The sequence below is a fragment of the Eriocheir sinensis genome, unplaced genomic scaffold (genome assembly GCF_024679095.1).
Source record: "Eriocheir sinensis breed Jianghai 21 unplaced genomic scaffold, ASM2467909v1 Scaffold399, whole genome shotgun sequence".
Classification (NCBI taxonomy): domain Eukaryota; kingdom Metazoa; phylum Arthropoda; class Malacostraca; order Decapoda; family Varunidae; genus Eriocheir; species Eriocheir sinensis.
Window position 1 is genome coordinate 137,699 of NW_026111719.1, and position 17,100 is coordinate 154,798.

General features: G+C 43.9%; 1 protein-coding gene across 1 annotated transcript in view; it reads right to left on the reverse strand.

Annotated features, from left to right (window-relative positions):
• LOC126992096 (synaptonemal complex protein 2-like) overlaps window positions 1–17,100 on the reverse strand; it is a 26,999-nt gene continuing 9,899 nt past the window's right edge. The window contains exons 4-7 of the mRNA XM_050850773.1: window positions 2,812–2,925; window positions 2,112–2,210; window positions 196–257; window positions 1–40 (exon numbers count right to left, since the gene is read on the reverse strand). Of these exons, the coding sequence (XP_050706730.1) occupies window positions 1–40; window positions 196–257; window positions 2,112–2,210; window positions 2,812–2,925 (315 nt within the window). The remainder of the gene's footprint in view (window positions 41–195; window positions 258–2,111; window positions 2,211–2,811; window positions 2,926–17,100) is intronic.

Below are 17,100 nucleotides of genomic sequence, written 5' to 3' on the forward strand. Positions count from 1 at the left end.
TTAATGTCCCTCATGAGATGACATGAGGGAAATGAATACTCTGAGGGGACAGCAGGAGTTGGAGCATGACCTTGGAATGGAAGAAAAAGACTTTAACAGAATAGAGAGAGAAGGAACAATTGTAGAATGCAAATGAATCAGAGAAGAGTAAAAGGATTGAGAGAGGAGGAAGAAACAACAGAACAAAATTAACACTCACCAAATGACTCCTCTTCCACCTCCTCCTCCTCCTCCTCCTTGTCTTCTTCTGGCAGTACCTGCATATTAAGTGAGGGATTAATAAGCTGTATAAATATTGATACCTTATAAAATAATACATTCTTTTGACGGTTACCTAAATTCAACACAATAATTTTACAGCTCTAAGCCTGGCCCCTCAATCACTCCTTGATAACCCTGTTACCATACAACCCCCTTGGCAACCCTTAACAATCCTAGGCGGGACTTTACACACAAAACTCGCTTCACTTGGGGTCGTCCCTTCCTAACCCTGCACCTTGAAAATTAGCCCATTGACTGTGGATTTCCTACCAGAAGACCTCACCAACCTATAGGAGTGGGGTGTCTGTGGCTACAATTCAATGAAGAAAATTTGTAAAGTCCTGTAGCCTGGGAGGGGATATCCAGCACACCAATACCACATGGGAAACACTCCACTATCCACCACAGAGGCAGGGCAAGACCTGGGAGTGTATGTTATCAGGCTACCAGTGAAGGGATATCCAGCACACCAATACCACATGGGAAACACTCAACTATCCACCACAGAGGCAGAGAAAGACCTGGGAGTGTATGTTATCAGGCTACCAGTGAAGGGATATCCAGCACACCAATACCACATGGGAAACATTCCACTATCCACCACAGAGGCAGAGAAGGACCTGGGAGTGTATGTTACCAGGCTACCAGTGAAGGGATACCCAGCACACCAATACCACATGGGAAACACTCGACTATCCACCACAGAGGCAGAGAAAGACCTGGGAGTGTATGTTGCCAGGCTACCAGTGAAGGGATACCCAGCACACCAATACCTCATGGGAAACACTCGACTATCCACCACAGAGTCAGAGAAAGACCTGGGAGTGTATGTTACCAGGCTACCAGTGAAGGGATATCCAGCACACCAATACCACATGGGAAACACTCCACTATTCACCAGAGAGGCAGAAAAAGACATGGGAGTATATGTTATCAGGGTACCAGTGAAAGGATATCCAGCACACCAATACCACATGGGAAACACTCCACTATTCACCACAGAGGCAGAGAAAGACCTGGAAGTGTATGTTATCAGGCTACCAGTGAAGGGATATCCAGCGCACCAATACCACATGGGAAACACTCCACTATTCACCACAGAGGCAGAGAAAGACATGGGAGTAAATGTTGCCAGGCTACCAGTGAAGGGATATCCAGCACACCAATACCACATGGGAAACACTCCACTATTCACCAGAGAGGCAGAAAAAGACATGGGAGTATATGTTATCAGGGTACCAGTGAAGGGATATCCAGCACACCAATACCACATGGGAAACACTCCACTATTCACCACAGAGGCAGAGAAAGACCTGGGAGTATATGTTACCAGGCTACCAGTGAAGGGATATCCAGCACACCAATACCACATGGGAAACACTCCACTATTCACCACAGAGGCAGAGAAAGACATGGGAGTATATGTTATCAGGCTACCAGTGAAAGCCAAATTCGTTCCAATTGCAGTGGACGGGTTAAAATGTGCCGATACCACCGATACCAATACATCGGTACATCCCTACTGGAGACAGTGTGTGGAGGAAGACATGAGAAGGATGAACAACTGGGAGAGAGTATATGATCATCAGAGTGGGAGACCTGGGTCGGTCTTATAAGACATTCTGGCTTCTCATATCAGCTATTTCTAAAGGTCAAAGAGTGGGTCAATCAGGTTTTAATGAGTGTTTCTTTAGGTTCACGGTACAGAAGAAGAATCAAACTACCACCAGGGCCATAAAACTAATCCTGCTCAAAACTCCAATGAATGCTTTGTCAAATATGTGAACTTTGGCGACGGAATGTTTAGCTATACAGCCCCTAGTCACCTAGCAACTACCTGACTGACTTACCGGGTGGGAGGGCTGGGCCGTGCTCTCCACCTGGCACAGGATGAGGATGGAGGAGGTGCCCAGGTTGAAGTCAATCCAAACCCTCGGGTAACTTACACTCTGTGGGCCGCAGGGAAGAAAAGGATGATCAGTAGGTAATGAAAAAAAAATATATCAAAATTGTGAAAACTTTCTATTTTTTATTTTTACAGCAAAGGGAGGCAGCTCAAAGGCAATAGAGAGAGAGAGAGAGAGAGAGAGAGAGAGAGAGAGAGAGAGAGAGAGAGAGAGAGAGAGAGAGAGAGAGAGAGAGAGAGAGAGAGAGAGAGAGAGAGAGAGAGAGAGAGAGAGAGAGAGAGAGAGAGAGAGAGAGAGAGAGAGAGAGAGAGAAAAGTTTTGTTTAGTGAACGCAACATCTGTGGTCATATGCCGGAGAGAGACAAGAGGGGAAGGAATTATAGGAGAAGGAAACAGACCCCAGGAGACGGGACACAACCCACGATTAATACCGGGTACACTGCTGGGTGGACAGGGGCTACGTTGGGTATTGGAAAAGCCGCCCAAATTTTTCCACTCCACTCGGGAATTGAACCCGGGCTCTCTCGGTTGTGAGCCGAGTGTGTGAATCAGTGCACCATGAAGACCCCATAAAAAAAAATAATAATAAATAAATAAATAAAAATCATTAACATTCGTATTAATAGCAGCAGCAGCAGCATACCTTAGGCTTGCACAGCTTGAGGTTCCCAATGTGAATAGTGTAGCAGGGCACGGTGAACACCTGTCGACTGTCCCCAAGCGTGCTGTTGTAGGCGTTCAGGAAGTGTCGGCAGTGCTGGAAGGGGGGAAACGGGTCACTCACTATACATAAACACACACACAAAAAAAAATAATTAACCCGGTAGCAGCTGGGATCATGTTTCTTAGTGGTCCCTCTAAGCGAGAAAATGATAAAAAATCACCCCTCACACAAACCATTTCATAATATATATCAAAGCATTTGTGATCAGATTATGTGTCATCTTTTTTGGGGGTTTATATCGTGGCACAAATTTGGCCCGTCACTGCAACACGGTAAAGTCACAATTTGCCTGTCGCTGCTACATTTGCAAAGCCGCACAATTTGGCCCGTCACTGCTACACGGTAAAGTCACAAATCTGGCCCATCGCTGCTACACGGTAAAGCCACAAATTTGGCCTCCGTCGCTGCTACACGGTAAAGCCACAAATTTGGCCTGTCGTTGCTACACGGTAAAGCCACAAATTTGGCCCGTCGTTGCTACACGGTAAAGCCACAATTTGGCCTGTCGTTGCCTACACGGTAAAGCAAATTTGGCCCATCACTGCTACACGGTAAAGTCACAAATTTGGCCTGTCGCTGCTACATGGTAAAGACACAAATTTGGCCCATCGCTGCTACACGGTAAAGCCACAAATTTGGCCCATCGCTGCTACACGGTTAAATCACAACAAAATAAAGTCACTATACTCTAACTTGAGCTCTGTGGCTTGGGCCGGGGAAACCTCCATTGTTGACAGATCTAGCGATGACCTGCACATGGCAATCTGTCTCACTGTTATTCTGTACGTTATCTATTTGTGGAATATACACATAGTCATAATACGACTGCATGGTGTTATGAATGGCTTGGGATTACAGGGAAAGACAACGACTGAGTCACGCCCAAGGGCTCAAGTTAAAATCGATAGACTATTGTAAAGAAACTTGAAATAATTTTTTTTGCCATTAACCAAGGCCATCTAGAGGGGGAGGCCTCTTCACGGGGGGGGGGGGGGGGGGGGGGTAGGCCGTGACGTCGGCCAAGTAGTGCCAGGTAGTGGCGGGGAAGCTGCGGTCAGGAGTGGTCATGCTAAATGTTTTGTGCATTATTGACTCTGAAAACAGTGAAAAACTTGTTAACATTGTTTCTGCCTCTTACCCAGATAACAATACTGCCATACAAGTGCTGTGTGCCTTACTGGGAGGGAATCTTCAAAACTGGACCCAGAGTGATGGTGTTTTCCTTCCCACAAGACGAGGAGGCGTGCGCTGCGTGCCACAAACAAACGAGTTAAGCAGCTGCTGCATGACAACATGTTCAGCACAGTGCGACAGTTAGTACAGTCAGCAGGTACAAAACCCATTACGGCTGTATTAAATGATGAGGGTTTGTCAGGCATTATAACAGCCAATAATATAGTTCATAAAATAGCCTGTGTTACACATGTATTATTATATATGAATATTCGTGATGTGAATATATGAATATGATGCGTTATGAGAGGAATGTGACTGTGATATGATTATGTATGTGGTGTGACCAATCACTGATGAATACAGTATGAACATGATGTGGTTCTTTACATATGCTAGGCATAATATGTGTGAAAAAAGAATAACATGATATAATTATATGAATATAAACATTAAACATGGATATGAATATACTAGATGCAATACATATGAATATATGATATGAATAAAATATGCTTATATGAGATGAATGAAAAATGCATATATATATATATATATATATATATATATATATATATATATATATATATATATATATATATATATATATATATATATATATATATATATATATATATATATATATATATATATATATATATATATATATATATATATATATATATATATATATATATATATATATATATATATATATATATATATATATATATATATATACCATGTATGTTAGTGAGATGTGATAGGGTGTTATGAATGATGTGATTAGTAGTAGTATTTGCTAGGGCATGGATACAATGAAAAACATGTTATCTGACATGAATGTGTTATATTGAGTATATATGAATTTGAATATCATACAATGGTATCAATATATAAATGATATGATATGAATATTACAACACGTTGCAATAAACGGCAAAGCCTTGCTTCATGGCAAGGTATCCGTACCATTATACTGTGTGTGTGTGTGTGTGTGTGTGTGTGTGTGTGTGTGTGTGTGTTAGACATGAATTATACTGTACCATTATACTGTGTGTGTGTGTGTGTGTGTGTGTGTGTGTGTGTGTGTGTGTGTGTGTGTGTGTGTTAGACATGTATTATAGTGTTGAATTATAGTGTGTGTGTGTGTGTGTGTGTGTGTGTGTGTGTGTGTGTGTGTGTGTGTGTGTGTGTGTGTGTGTGTGTTAGACATGAATTATACTGTACCATTATACTGTGTGTGTGTGTGTGTGTGTGTGTGTGTGTGTGTGTGTGTGTGTGTGTGTGTGTTAGACATGAATTATACTGTACCATTATGCTGTGTGTGTGTGTGTGTGTGTGTGTGTGTGTGTGTGTGTGTGTGTGTGTGTGTGTGTGTGTGTGTGTGTGTGTGTGTGTGTGTTATATATGTGTTATACCGTACCATTATACTGTGTGTGTGTGTGTGTGTGTGTGTGTGTGTGTGTGTGTGTGTGTGTGTGTGTTAGATATGAGTTATACCGTACCATTATACTGTGTGTGTGTGTGTGTGTGTGTGTGTGTGTGTGTGTTAGATATGAGTTATACCGTACCATTATACTGTGTGTGTGTGTGTGTGTGTGTGTGTGTGTTAGATATGAGTTATACCGTACCATTATACTGTGTGTGTGTGTGTGTGTGTGTGTGTGTGTGTGTGTGTGTGTGTGTGTGTGTATTCCTTGATCCATCAAGAAGCTGATATGTCTTGACATTATGTTCTTTAACATTCAAGATTTTGCTGATAAGTTTCAATTGATGTATATGTATCATTATTACTATTATGCATACTTAATGAACACATTATTTGTTTGCATTCTTTTCGTTATGTATGTTAAAACAATACAAACAAACAAACAACACAAGGAAAACAGTGAGGTTGACAGCAGCCCAGGCTGACCCGACCGCTGTCCCTACCCGACTGACGGGTCACTGAGGGAGTGGAGAGGCCTCCCGTCTGGATGGCCTTGCATTAACCCGGTAGCAGCGACGGGCCAAATTTGTGGCTGTACCGTGTAGCAGCGACGGGCCAAATTTGTGGCTGTACCGTGTAGCAGCGACGGGCCAAATTTGTGGCTGTACCGTGTAGCAGCGACGAGCCAAATTTGTGGCTGTACCATGTAGCAGCGACGGGCCAAATTTGTGGCTGTACCGTGTAGCAGCGACGGGCCAAATTTGTGGCTGTACCGTGTAGCAGCGACGGGCCAAATTTGTGGCTGTACCGTGTAGCAGCGACGAGCCAAATTTGTGGCTGTACCGTGTAGCAGCGACGGCCAAATTTGTGGCTGTACCGTAGCAGCGACGGGCCAAATTTGTGGCTGTACCGTGTAGCAGCGACGGGCCAAATTTGTGGCTGTACCGTATAGCAGCGACGGGCCAAATTTGTGGCTGTACCGTGTAGCAGCGACGGGCCAAATTTGTGCCATGATATAAACCCCCCCAGATAGATGATGCATAAACTCATCACAAATGCTTTTATATATATATATATATATATATATATATATATATATATATATATATATATATATATATATATATATATATATATATATATATATATATATATATATATTATGAAGTGCTTTGTGTGAGGGGTGATTTTTTCTCATTTTTCTTGCTTAGAGGGACCATTAACCCGTACAGTGTTTAGTACGTTCACACGCTCAAAAAACTATCGATACACATTCAGCACGATACAAACTGACACCAAGGATGAAGCCATTGAGAACAGGCAATTCAAAACGCCCGCACCAAATTCCTTATTCGTCAACTTAAAAAGCGTGCAAAGTTCCTACTTTTTATTAGGCAATGAGGCAGCACAAGAGAGTAGATTTAAACAACCTGTAGAAGTCCATCCAACTCTGTTTAAACTTTATCTTTCTTAGCAGCAATGCTATTAGCATTGCAATTTGTTTTTTTTTTCAGATGTCCACAACTTGTCATGAAAGAAAAGACACGTTCAGTGGAAGCATTAGTTCCAGGATGGCACATCATGGACTCAACTATATCTGACATACGTTGATGGTTGTTTTTGTCTTTGATAAGGGAGAATACTTCTACCCACCGCTGTTACGTATATCACATGAGCATTATTGTTTAATAATTTGTGAATAAAAAGCTTAAACAAGTGTCACTCAAATCACTCCGTTAATATTATGGTGATATCTGGTGTCTCAGTGTCTCCCTTCCTCTCTATCCCTCCCTTACAGGGGCCCTGTCCTGCTCCCCCCAGCAGAGCTGAGGTGATGGGGGTGACAGCACCCTTACCAACCCTGCCGAGATTACCGGGTTGCTCACTGTGAAGTTCTTCGGACCCCACGGTAACGATAGTTTTTTGAGTGTGTGTACATACACGTACCTCTTAGGGAAGTGTTTAGTACATATATATATATATATATATATATATATATATATATAGATATATATATATCTATATATATATATATATATATATATATATATATATATATATATATATATATATATATATATATATATATATATATATATATATATATATATATATATATATATATATATATACGCAAGCTCTTTTGAGGGCTTATATTCCCTTTATTTTTGTTTTTTTGTATGTAACATTGTTCATTGACAGTTAAGAGCAATAACTTGACAAGTCTTGGTATTTTTAAATGGACGTTAAAGGCCTTTCTGTACATTTGTCCACTTTTTAACAAAAATCATTATACAAGAAGGTAAGTTACTTCAAGATGTTAGAATCTGTACAGATGAGGATGACAAAGATGATTCAGGGGGTGAGAAACTTGCATTATGAAGACAGGCTGAAGCATTTAAATCTACACTCGCTAGAAAGGCGAAGGTTGCGAGGAGACTTGATCGAAGTCTATAAATGGATGAAGGGATTTAATAAAGGGGATGTCAATAAAATTTTGAGAGTGAAAGAGCCAGGTAGGACGCGTGGCAATGGTTTTAAGTTAGACAAATTCAGATTCAACAAAGACATAGGCAAGAATTGGTTCACCAGTAGAGTGGTGGACGAATGGAACAGGCTTGGGAGCCATGTTGTGGGTGCCAATACCATAGATACATTCAATAAGAGGTTAGATAAGGCCATGGATGGTGAGGTAAGGTGGAGTGGAGTGTACAGGAGATGCCTTGTGTAGGCCAACCGGTCTCTTGCAGACTCCTTACGTTCTTATGTTCTCTCCAGCCCTTTCCTCCCTTCCTTCCTTGCTCACTTTCCTCCCTCCCTCCTTTCCTTGCTCATTCCTTCCCTTTCTCTGAACTTGGGGAGAAAAATTGTCCCTTCTGATGTGGAACACCTTAGATAGATAAGCTTTATGACAAGATAACAAGAAAACATGGATATAAATTTGATAGTGAGATTTACGGGAAGATACAGAGGGGAGAAAACAGTGTGAGAGAAATAATGGATCAATGTAATGTACTATAGCCTTAAATTTCTTTCACTAGTGCAAGAAGTTAGTCAGAATCTTGGGAAACAGTAACAAAAGCTTCGTGGCTATTTATATGCATTCCTCAGGTCTTAGTAAGCTTGGTGTTGTAGGTAAGAACTATAGCCTTAAGTTTCTGTCGTGCTGCAGAGGCTTTTCTCTATAAGATGGAATTGTAGTTTATTTTAGTATGCATTTTCAAAGTAAAAAAAAACATAAAAAAAAACCTCACACCTTATATAAACCCCAAACATGCCAATTTGTACTGATAATATGACATGCAGCAGCAGCTTAAGTATTGGTCATTCCAGCAAACTGAGGCGGCCTTTTAAATGCCTGTAGTTCACCTCATCACAAAGCTTTGTAAGGGCAACTAAAAGGTATTTCAATAATTTAGTGCACGTAAATCCGCTCATCGTCTCTGGGCCTGTGTTAGGTTTGAACACTGGGATATGGGCCGATAGGAAGGCCAGAATTGCCTCAGTTTACCTTCCCCAGGTACAACTCTTCATCAACCATCTACACAGGAAGGATGAACAGCTGTGTGAGGCCTTCTAACCACTGCTCCATATTAGATCACGTGGGTGTTGATGCTGGTAGGCTAATACTGTGATACTCATGCCATACATTATTAAAGCACCATTCTTTCACTGACACAGGCTTTACATAAATGAGACAACACAGGAATTTGAAAAGACATAGAGTATGATCTGTTTGGTACAAGTCCCTCTCTCCTGAGCTTGTCTATGTAGGGTATTACGAAAGAAAACTGCCAGCTCTGGGATTTATATAAGGTGTGAGGGTTGGGGAAAAAAAATCACTACAGTCGTCCCTCAAATAGGACAGTTTCCAATAGTTTGGTTTCAGTTTTATATGGATTGTCGTGGAAGATCTTTTAGGATTTTTAAATTTCCTGCTCCTTAAAAATCTTCTTAGAAAATCCACATAAAACCAAATCCGAACTATTGGAAACTGTGCTATTTGAGGGACGACTGTATTACTAAAGAAAGAAAAATAGCTTGAATACTTATCACATAATGACAAAGTAGCCTATCAATGTGCCACTCCACCGCCCATGGGAAGGAAGGGAAAGAATGGAGCTATGGGAGATGACCTTTTTTTCCTTCTGCTCTCACTCCCTCCTCCCGCCATAGTCCGACAGGTGTCTGTTCTTCCTATGTATTCCAATGTATACTCCCCCTTTCCCTCCTCTGCTTTAATAATGAAATAGCTGCCTCCAGCCCAGTGTCACTCCCTCCTCCCACCATAGTCCAACAGGTGTCTGTTCTTTCTATGTATTCCTATGTATACTCCCCTTTCTTTCCTTCCTTCCCTCCTCTGCTGTAAACATGTAAATATTAATCCTAAATATCTATCCGTTTCCACTTCTTCTCCTTCTATCTGTATAAATCCTTTTGTGACTAGGCAACCTCATGAACGAAAGATGACGCACATAGCTTGTGCGGCTGCCGAGGGCAGTCATCATTTCGTCTAGATAGAGTTCACATCACCGCTCCGTGTAAGACACACAACCAGTAAAAAGACAAGTTAAGCAAGGACTTTAACTCCAAACCTGCTAAACTTATATTGGTGGCAGCGGTTACAAAGCGATTACAGAGCGATTACAAAGCGATTACAAAGGATTTATCATCAAATAATACTGGCCTACACAAAGTGCCTCAAATTACGTGGTGACTCCTTACCAGTGAACCAGTGTGAACTCCAGCACAATCGAAAAATCCAGCACACCCTCTCTACAATTACGGGATTACTACACTCCCTAAGAGACGACTACAAGCCCCATCGCTCGTACTTGCACCTACAAAAGAGGTCATCACCTACGTTGTATCACCAAACCAACAATCTTTGCCACCACTCAGCAAACGTCCGTGACCAGTCTACCCAAAAATCCCACCTCATTTAACGGGATTAACCCCCTGCCGAGCTCCCCCAACCCTGTATCTTCACAGTCACAAGAGGAGGAAGAGGAAGCCATATTAGTAGTGAAGAGGTAGTAGCCGCGGCCAGGCAGCTCAATTCAACGCGTCAGCGGTCAGCGTCAGCGTGCCGTCAATCACGGCATCGGCAACACCCACCCCCGGCTAGTGGAACACGCCGCACAATTTTGGTTTGTCACCTGAACTATCACTCAAGTAAGACGAAACGTTGTTCCATAATTTAGTACATGTACTGTCGAAACCCCCCACTTCAAATAACATTCTCACCCTCGTCTCCCATTCTCCACTAATTTCCCCAAATATAATCGCCATTTCATTTGTTCTTAATCCCTTACACGGATTACATTTAAATTCCTATCCCTACTCTCTTGTAATCCATACCGTTCGCCTTCAGCGCTCCTCCCCTCCCCGTTCACCAGCCCTACCCCTCTTTCGCCGGCGGCAGCCCCGCCTTGCTGATCCCAGTGATATGTGTCGCCACCTGCACATCTGCTGATCCCAGTCATTTATGCCCTTGTACCGACCCACTCTTTCCTCCAGCGACCTCACGACTGCTTCACACCCAAGGTATCTTACCATTTCCTTACGGATTACCTACGAATCTTCCTATAAACTTCCCTTTAATCTTACTTAAAATTTCCCTTCCTATAATTTTCCTTATATACGTCCTAATATCTCCCCTACATTACAGCTTGTTCCGGAGAGCAGAGAGAAGTGAGTTAACCCACATCTCCTGCGTCCCAGTCTCCCCCCTCACCATACATCAGCCATACCGTCATGCTCTGGTCTCCTTACAAATGCATCGGACACAGCTAAGTGACTCCCCCGTCTAACTCCCCATGTCCCAGGATCGAAAATTGGAAGAGGCTCTATCCTCTGCCTTCAGCGGTTTAACAATTGATACTCCCCATCACACAGTCCTCCGTTCAGGAGCTGCTTATCCAAAACCTATTCCCCCAGCAACCCCATTACCTCCTGCTGAGCAGCTCCCCTCAGACTCCCCCCCAGAGCTTTCCCGGACTACTTCTTCCCAGACAGAACAGCACCAAAGTGACCCAACCATGAGTGAAAAACCTCAAAACGTCATTTTAAGGGGCGAGGATAAAAATCCAAAATATACGGGCTCAGAGGAGACCGGCCCCGACCTCCTAACTCACCTGCAGAGGGTAGAGGATGCTTTTACCAAATTCCATTATACAAATGAAAAGGAGAAATTGGCCCACCTTTACGACAGCATCCACCCGGGCGCGTGTCGGGCTCAATCCAGTATAAAAGTGACGCATTCAAGAAAGCCAAAACATATGATGAAGCGAAAGCGAATCTCATCAACCATTTCGGCTCCACATGCAAACAAGGTGCCCTGTCAGTCTTGTTCCGCCTAGCGGCTACCTACCGTCCCAAAATAAAGGCTAATATTGCAGTGGATGACTGTTTAGGCGTCGCGGGTGGAGCCTTCACAGAGTTTGAAACCCAATTCCGTCACTCCCCGTGGACTTCCGATGAGAAAATGAACCTTGAGGATGTGAGCCGCCTTTTCTCATACTTTGTCTTTCTCCTCAATTGCACGGAGACACTCTTCAAAGAGTTACAAAAGGAAGAACCCCTACCAAAAGGTAGAACCCTTTTCAACCACATCAGTCCCCTGTCGGGACGAGAGCCACCAACAGAACCCCCATCCTCAGCGGTGAGGGGTGTCAGAATTCAGAGGGGGCGTCCCCAAAGTCGCTCCCCGACCGGAGCTCAGACCCCTAGGAACCGCTCTACCACACCCCGCGGCCGCCGCCCTTACACTAGAGGCAGGGGTCGCGGGCGTGGCTATAACACTCAATATTGTTACAACTGCAGAATCACAGGACACCATACACGTAATTGCTGGTACGGCAGCAACACCCAACAGTCAAATCAATATTGTTCCTACCATAAGACATCAGGCCATAACACCAAGGATTGCCGCGCGAGGCCCCGGGGAGGTACCTCGTCGGGGGAAGCCTCGCGCGCCATGTCTCCCGCGATAACATAGGCTCAGGTACAAAATCACACCAGGTGCGTGGTATTCATACAACACCCCTAACCCGCACACCTTTAAACAAACCAAGTACATCCACAGCTCATTTTGACATTGAAACCCAACCTACGGATGTTGAAACCACTACCATGAAACACCATCGCATCGCTCTTTATCCCCAATCCTCCCTTGCCATGACTGTCCCTGCTCAGTGTAACGGTCGCCAAATTAGTGTTTTCATGGACACAGGGGCATGTCCCAATATCATTAACATCGGTACATTGCGTGCCTTACATGACGCAAAGACAACCTTGGTATTGGAACCTCCCTGCCTAAAATTAAGTGGACTAGATGACACATCATTTAAAGTAGTTGGACACACCCCTTTGTCTATCCAGTTGGCTAACTCCCTGTCCCCGATTACAGCCACCTTTCATGTGTGTCATGGTTTGAATATCCCAGGTGATATTCTTTTGGGTCTTCAATCTATGCGGGAACACTGCTTGTCCCTAGCTCCAGCAGAAGATTGTGTTTACCAACATGAAACACCAATTAGAACACTCACGGCCCCAAAGCCATTGTTGTGCACTTCTCCCTCCGCCGATGGAGAATATACTCATCTTTCTAGCGTGGCCCAGCGGTCACTGGTTGATACTTCATCTCCAGCAGTGCATGTTATTATGAACAAAGTGCATCATCCTCCAATCCATTCCTCCCTCCCTCTTCTTCCTCTTCGCAAGAGCATTTGAGGGTCCACGGCGTTCTGGCGACTGACGTCACGTTAGAAGGACGTGGATCAGCTATGCTTCAAATGCGTCTTGCTGGTATAAGTGATGAATGTGAGGCTATCTGTATGAGTGAGAGCTTGAAGATGAATGCCATGACTATGGAGGATGCACTTTGCAAAGTATATAAATATGGTCAAACCTTCCTAATAATGCACAACTCATCCCCATACGTACGCAAGTTCCGTCAAGGGACATGCGTCGTTGACTTTGAAGTTCTACCTGAACGCATAGGTAGCGTACAGGAATCAGAGATCATCTCCCCCTCTGAGATCTTGCGGAGTGATCATCATAAACAAAAAGTAAATGATTATCTAGCTACTCATCTCGAAGATCTAGCTTTTCCAGAAGCAAGGGAGAAATTGCACAACCTACTAGAGACATACCACTCCATTGTCAGTCTGCCGGATGATCCTATTGGATCCACAAATGTTTTAACACATTCAATACCGGTTGATCCCAATACCAACCCCATCTATGTGCCTGCATACAGAACACCACACTCTCAAAGAGCTATCCTAGATACTGCAGTCAAAGACATGTTAGCATCAGGTATTATAGAACACACTACTTCTCCCTGGAACTTTCCCATTTTCCTTGTGAAGAAGAAAAACGGCCAATTTCGGCCAGTTGTTGACTACAGGAAACTAAATGCTGTTTCGCACCCTCAAAGATACCCCTTACCTCACTTGCAGGATATTTTAAGCAGCATGGGCTCCAACAACAAGGTTTTCACGACCTTAGATTTAGCAAGTGGCTATTGGCAGGTAGACCTCGATGAGCATAGTAAACCGCTTACAGCCTTCTCTACCCCTTCGGGTCACTGGCAGTTTCGTAAACTCCCCTTTGGAGTTAGTGGTGCGCCACTAACGTTCCAAAGGCTAGTCAACAAAGTTTTGCATGGCCTCCTTGGCAAACAGGTTTTCGCCTTTATAGATGACATCATCATAGTGTCACAGGATGTCGACTCACACATTACCTTACTACAAGAAGTATTTGATCGCCTTTACCAGGCAGGTCTAACTCTGCGTTTCCCAAAATGTCATTTTTTGCGTCCAAGCATCACATACTTAGGCCATGTCCTAGATCAGAATGGTGTACATACGACTCCTGACAAAGTCAAGGCTATTTTTAACTATCCTGTGCCAACAGACGTGAAATCTGTCCGCTCCTTCCTAGGACTGTCCGGGTACTATCGATCCTTTATCAAGGACTATTCACGCATTGCAAGACCCCTCACTCAACTTTTGCGCAAAGACTCCACATTTACATGGGGGGCGGAACATCAGGAAGCTTTTGATTCCCTTAGAACAACACTAACATCCCCGCCTGTCCTGGCCTACCCAGACCACACAAAAGACTTTTTCCTGTACACAGATGCTTGTGGCAGGGCCTAGGAGCCGCTCTCATGCAATATGATGTTAGAAATAAATTACAACCTCTAGCATATGCAAGTCGCACGCTCAACAAAGCAGAATCAAACTACAGTACTACCCACCTTGAGGCCCTTGCGGTCGTGTGGGCATTACGTCATTTTCGTGACATCATTTATGGCTACAATATCCATGTCAGAACCGACCACGCAGCCGTGGTGGAATTATTCAATACTAAAACCCTCACGGGGAAATTGGCCCGATGGAGCCTCATTGTCCAAGACTTTAATCCCTCATTTGCTCATGTCCCTGGAGCAGTAAATCAGGTAGCGGACGCCCTATCCAGAAATATCGGCGCGATAATGGACATGGATGTAGATCATTTTGAAGACCCAAGTCGAACTCATGACCCAACTTTGAATGATTCCATACGCGCAGCGCAACAAACCGATAACTTCTGTCAACCCATCCTATACTATCTGCAGAGTGGCGACCCCAATTCCTTGCCAACACTACCTGTCCCCTTAACTGACTTTGATCTCAACGACGGCATCCTCGTCAGGAATACATACATCACAACTAAATACGGTCCGCATAGGGAAGTTACACAAATCGTCGTACCAGAAAGCCTAGTCTCTATGATCTTGCATAACATACATTCTTCCCTCATGCCGGCCATCCTGGAAAAGTAGAGCTTTGATGCAAGCCCGTTTGTTATATTATTGGCCACGTATGCGGCTCGACATCATTGATTACATCAACAACTGCCACACTTGTGCAGAAAATTATGGATCCATTACTCAGCAAGTCCCCATCAAAAGCTATCCCATACCTTTAGAGCCATGGGATACCATTGCTATTGACCTATTGAAATTACCCCAAACTACTGAAGGCCACAAATACCTATTGGTTGCCATTGATCATTTCAGTCGTTTCTCGGTTCTAGTTCCCATAGTGGACAAGCAAGCAACTACTGTGGCTAAAGCTCTCATTGATGAAGTCTTTTGTAAATATAACACCCCTAAAGTCCTCATCTCAGATAATGGCACAGAATTTAACAATAAAATCTTGGAGGCAATCTGCAAGGAATACCAAGTTGATAAGGTAAATACCATGGCTTATCATCCAGCTTCCAATGGCATGGTCGAGCGACAAAATCGAAAAATCATTCAGACACTTCGCTCTCTGGTCGGTGATGTCTCAGTAACTTGGCACGAATGGATGCCTCAGGTAATGGCTTCTCTTAACTCATCTCTCCATAAATCAATAGGTGACACACCTCATTTTGTCATTTTTGGCCAGGACCATCGATTGCCGTACTCATTCCTCCTCAAAGAGGACACGCCCATCTATAATTTTGATGACTACGTTCGAGTCAGAGGGACAGACTTCCAGAAGATCTATAAACGGGTTACCTCCAACATCGAGGATAGCAAGGCTGCCATGAATGCGTCACAATGGAAATCAGCAACCGACAAATTATTGGTCACAGGGGACATTGTCTATTTAAAAATTCAGGAACCCAAAAACAAACTAGCACCTCGCTTTGAGGGACCGTACCGAGTACTGTCCTACGACAAAGGGAATAAGGTCAAGATCCGCCACCTGACTACCTTGGAAACGAAGCTTGCACACCTAGACCACCTAAAACGCACTAACCGACCTTCTTCCTCAACCTGTGAGGAGTCGACCCCTGCGCCTGACGACCCTCTAACGACACCGACAAATCCTCCAGGCCCAGCTGAGGCGGACACTACCAACGACTACAGGAAGAAACTAAGATCATACACATCTGCACACTGATGCATTTGTACGGAGAACCATCTTCATCCCTTAGTGTCCCTTCTCTTCTCCCACAATATTTTTTTTTACCTTATCCATCCACTAACCACTTTCTATTATCTCACCCAGTTGCGATGCTACTCCCTTGCCTATGTGTCTTGGGAGGTGTTCTCCTGGTCCTCCCCACAAATGCCACGAAGCAGCCCTCCTATGAACAACACCTACGTGTGGGGGCAATCGTGGAGCCAGACGGCCCCGTGATGGTGGTGGAGGACGTGGTCGATGTCCGCATTACCCTATGCGATTTTCGTGAGCTGGAGCGACTCCATATACCCCAGTTCCGGCGCCAGATCCTGCAAGCGGAAGCGGTTCTCCAGCAGACCTCGGACACAGTTCATAAACTAAACCATCCACTCACGCTGACATATTTCTCTCTCATGCTATCTTTCCTAAATATCCAACAATCCTTTGATAGTCTGCTAGAATGGACCCCTTTTTCAACTTACCTTACAACACCAGTAGCCCACGCCAGGTCCAAGCGTGGTCTCATCGACATTGGTGGGAGATTGTTAAAAGGCCTCATTGGTACAGCTACGGAAGCCGATGTTGCTGAGGTTCACGATCAGTTAGACAAATGGGGTACTATTTTGAATAACCAGGCCATTGTTCTCAGTTCCC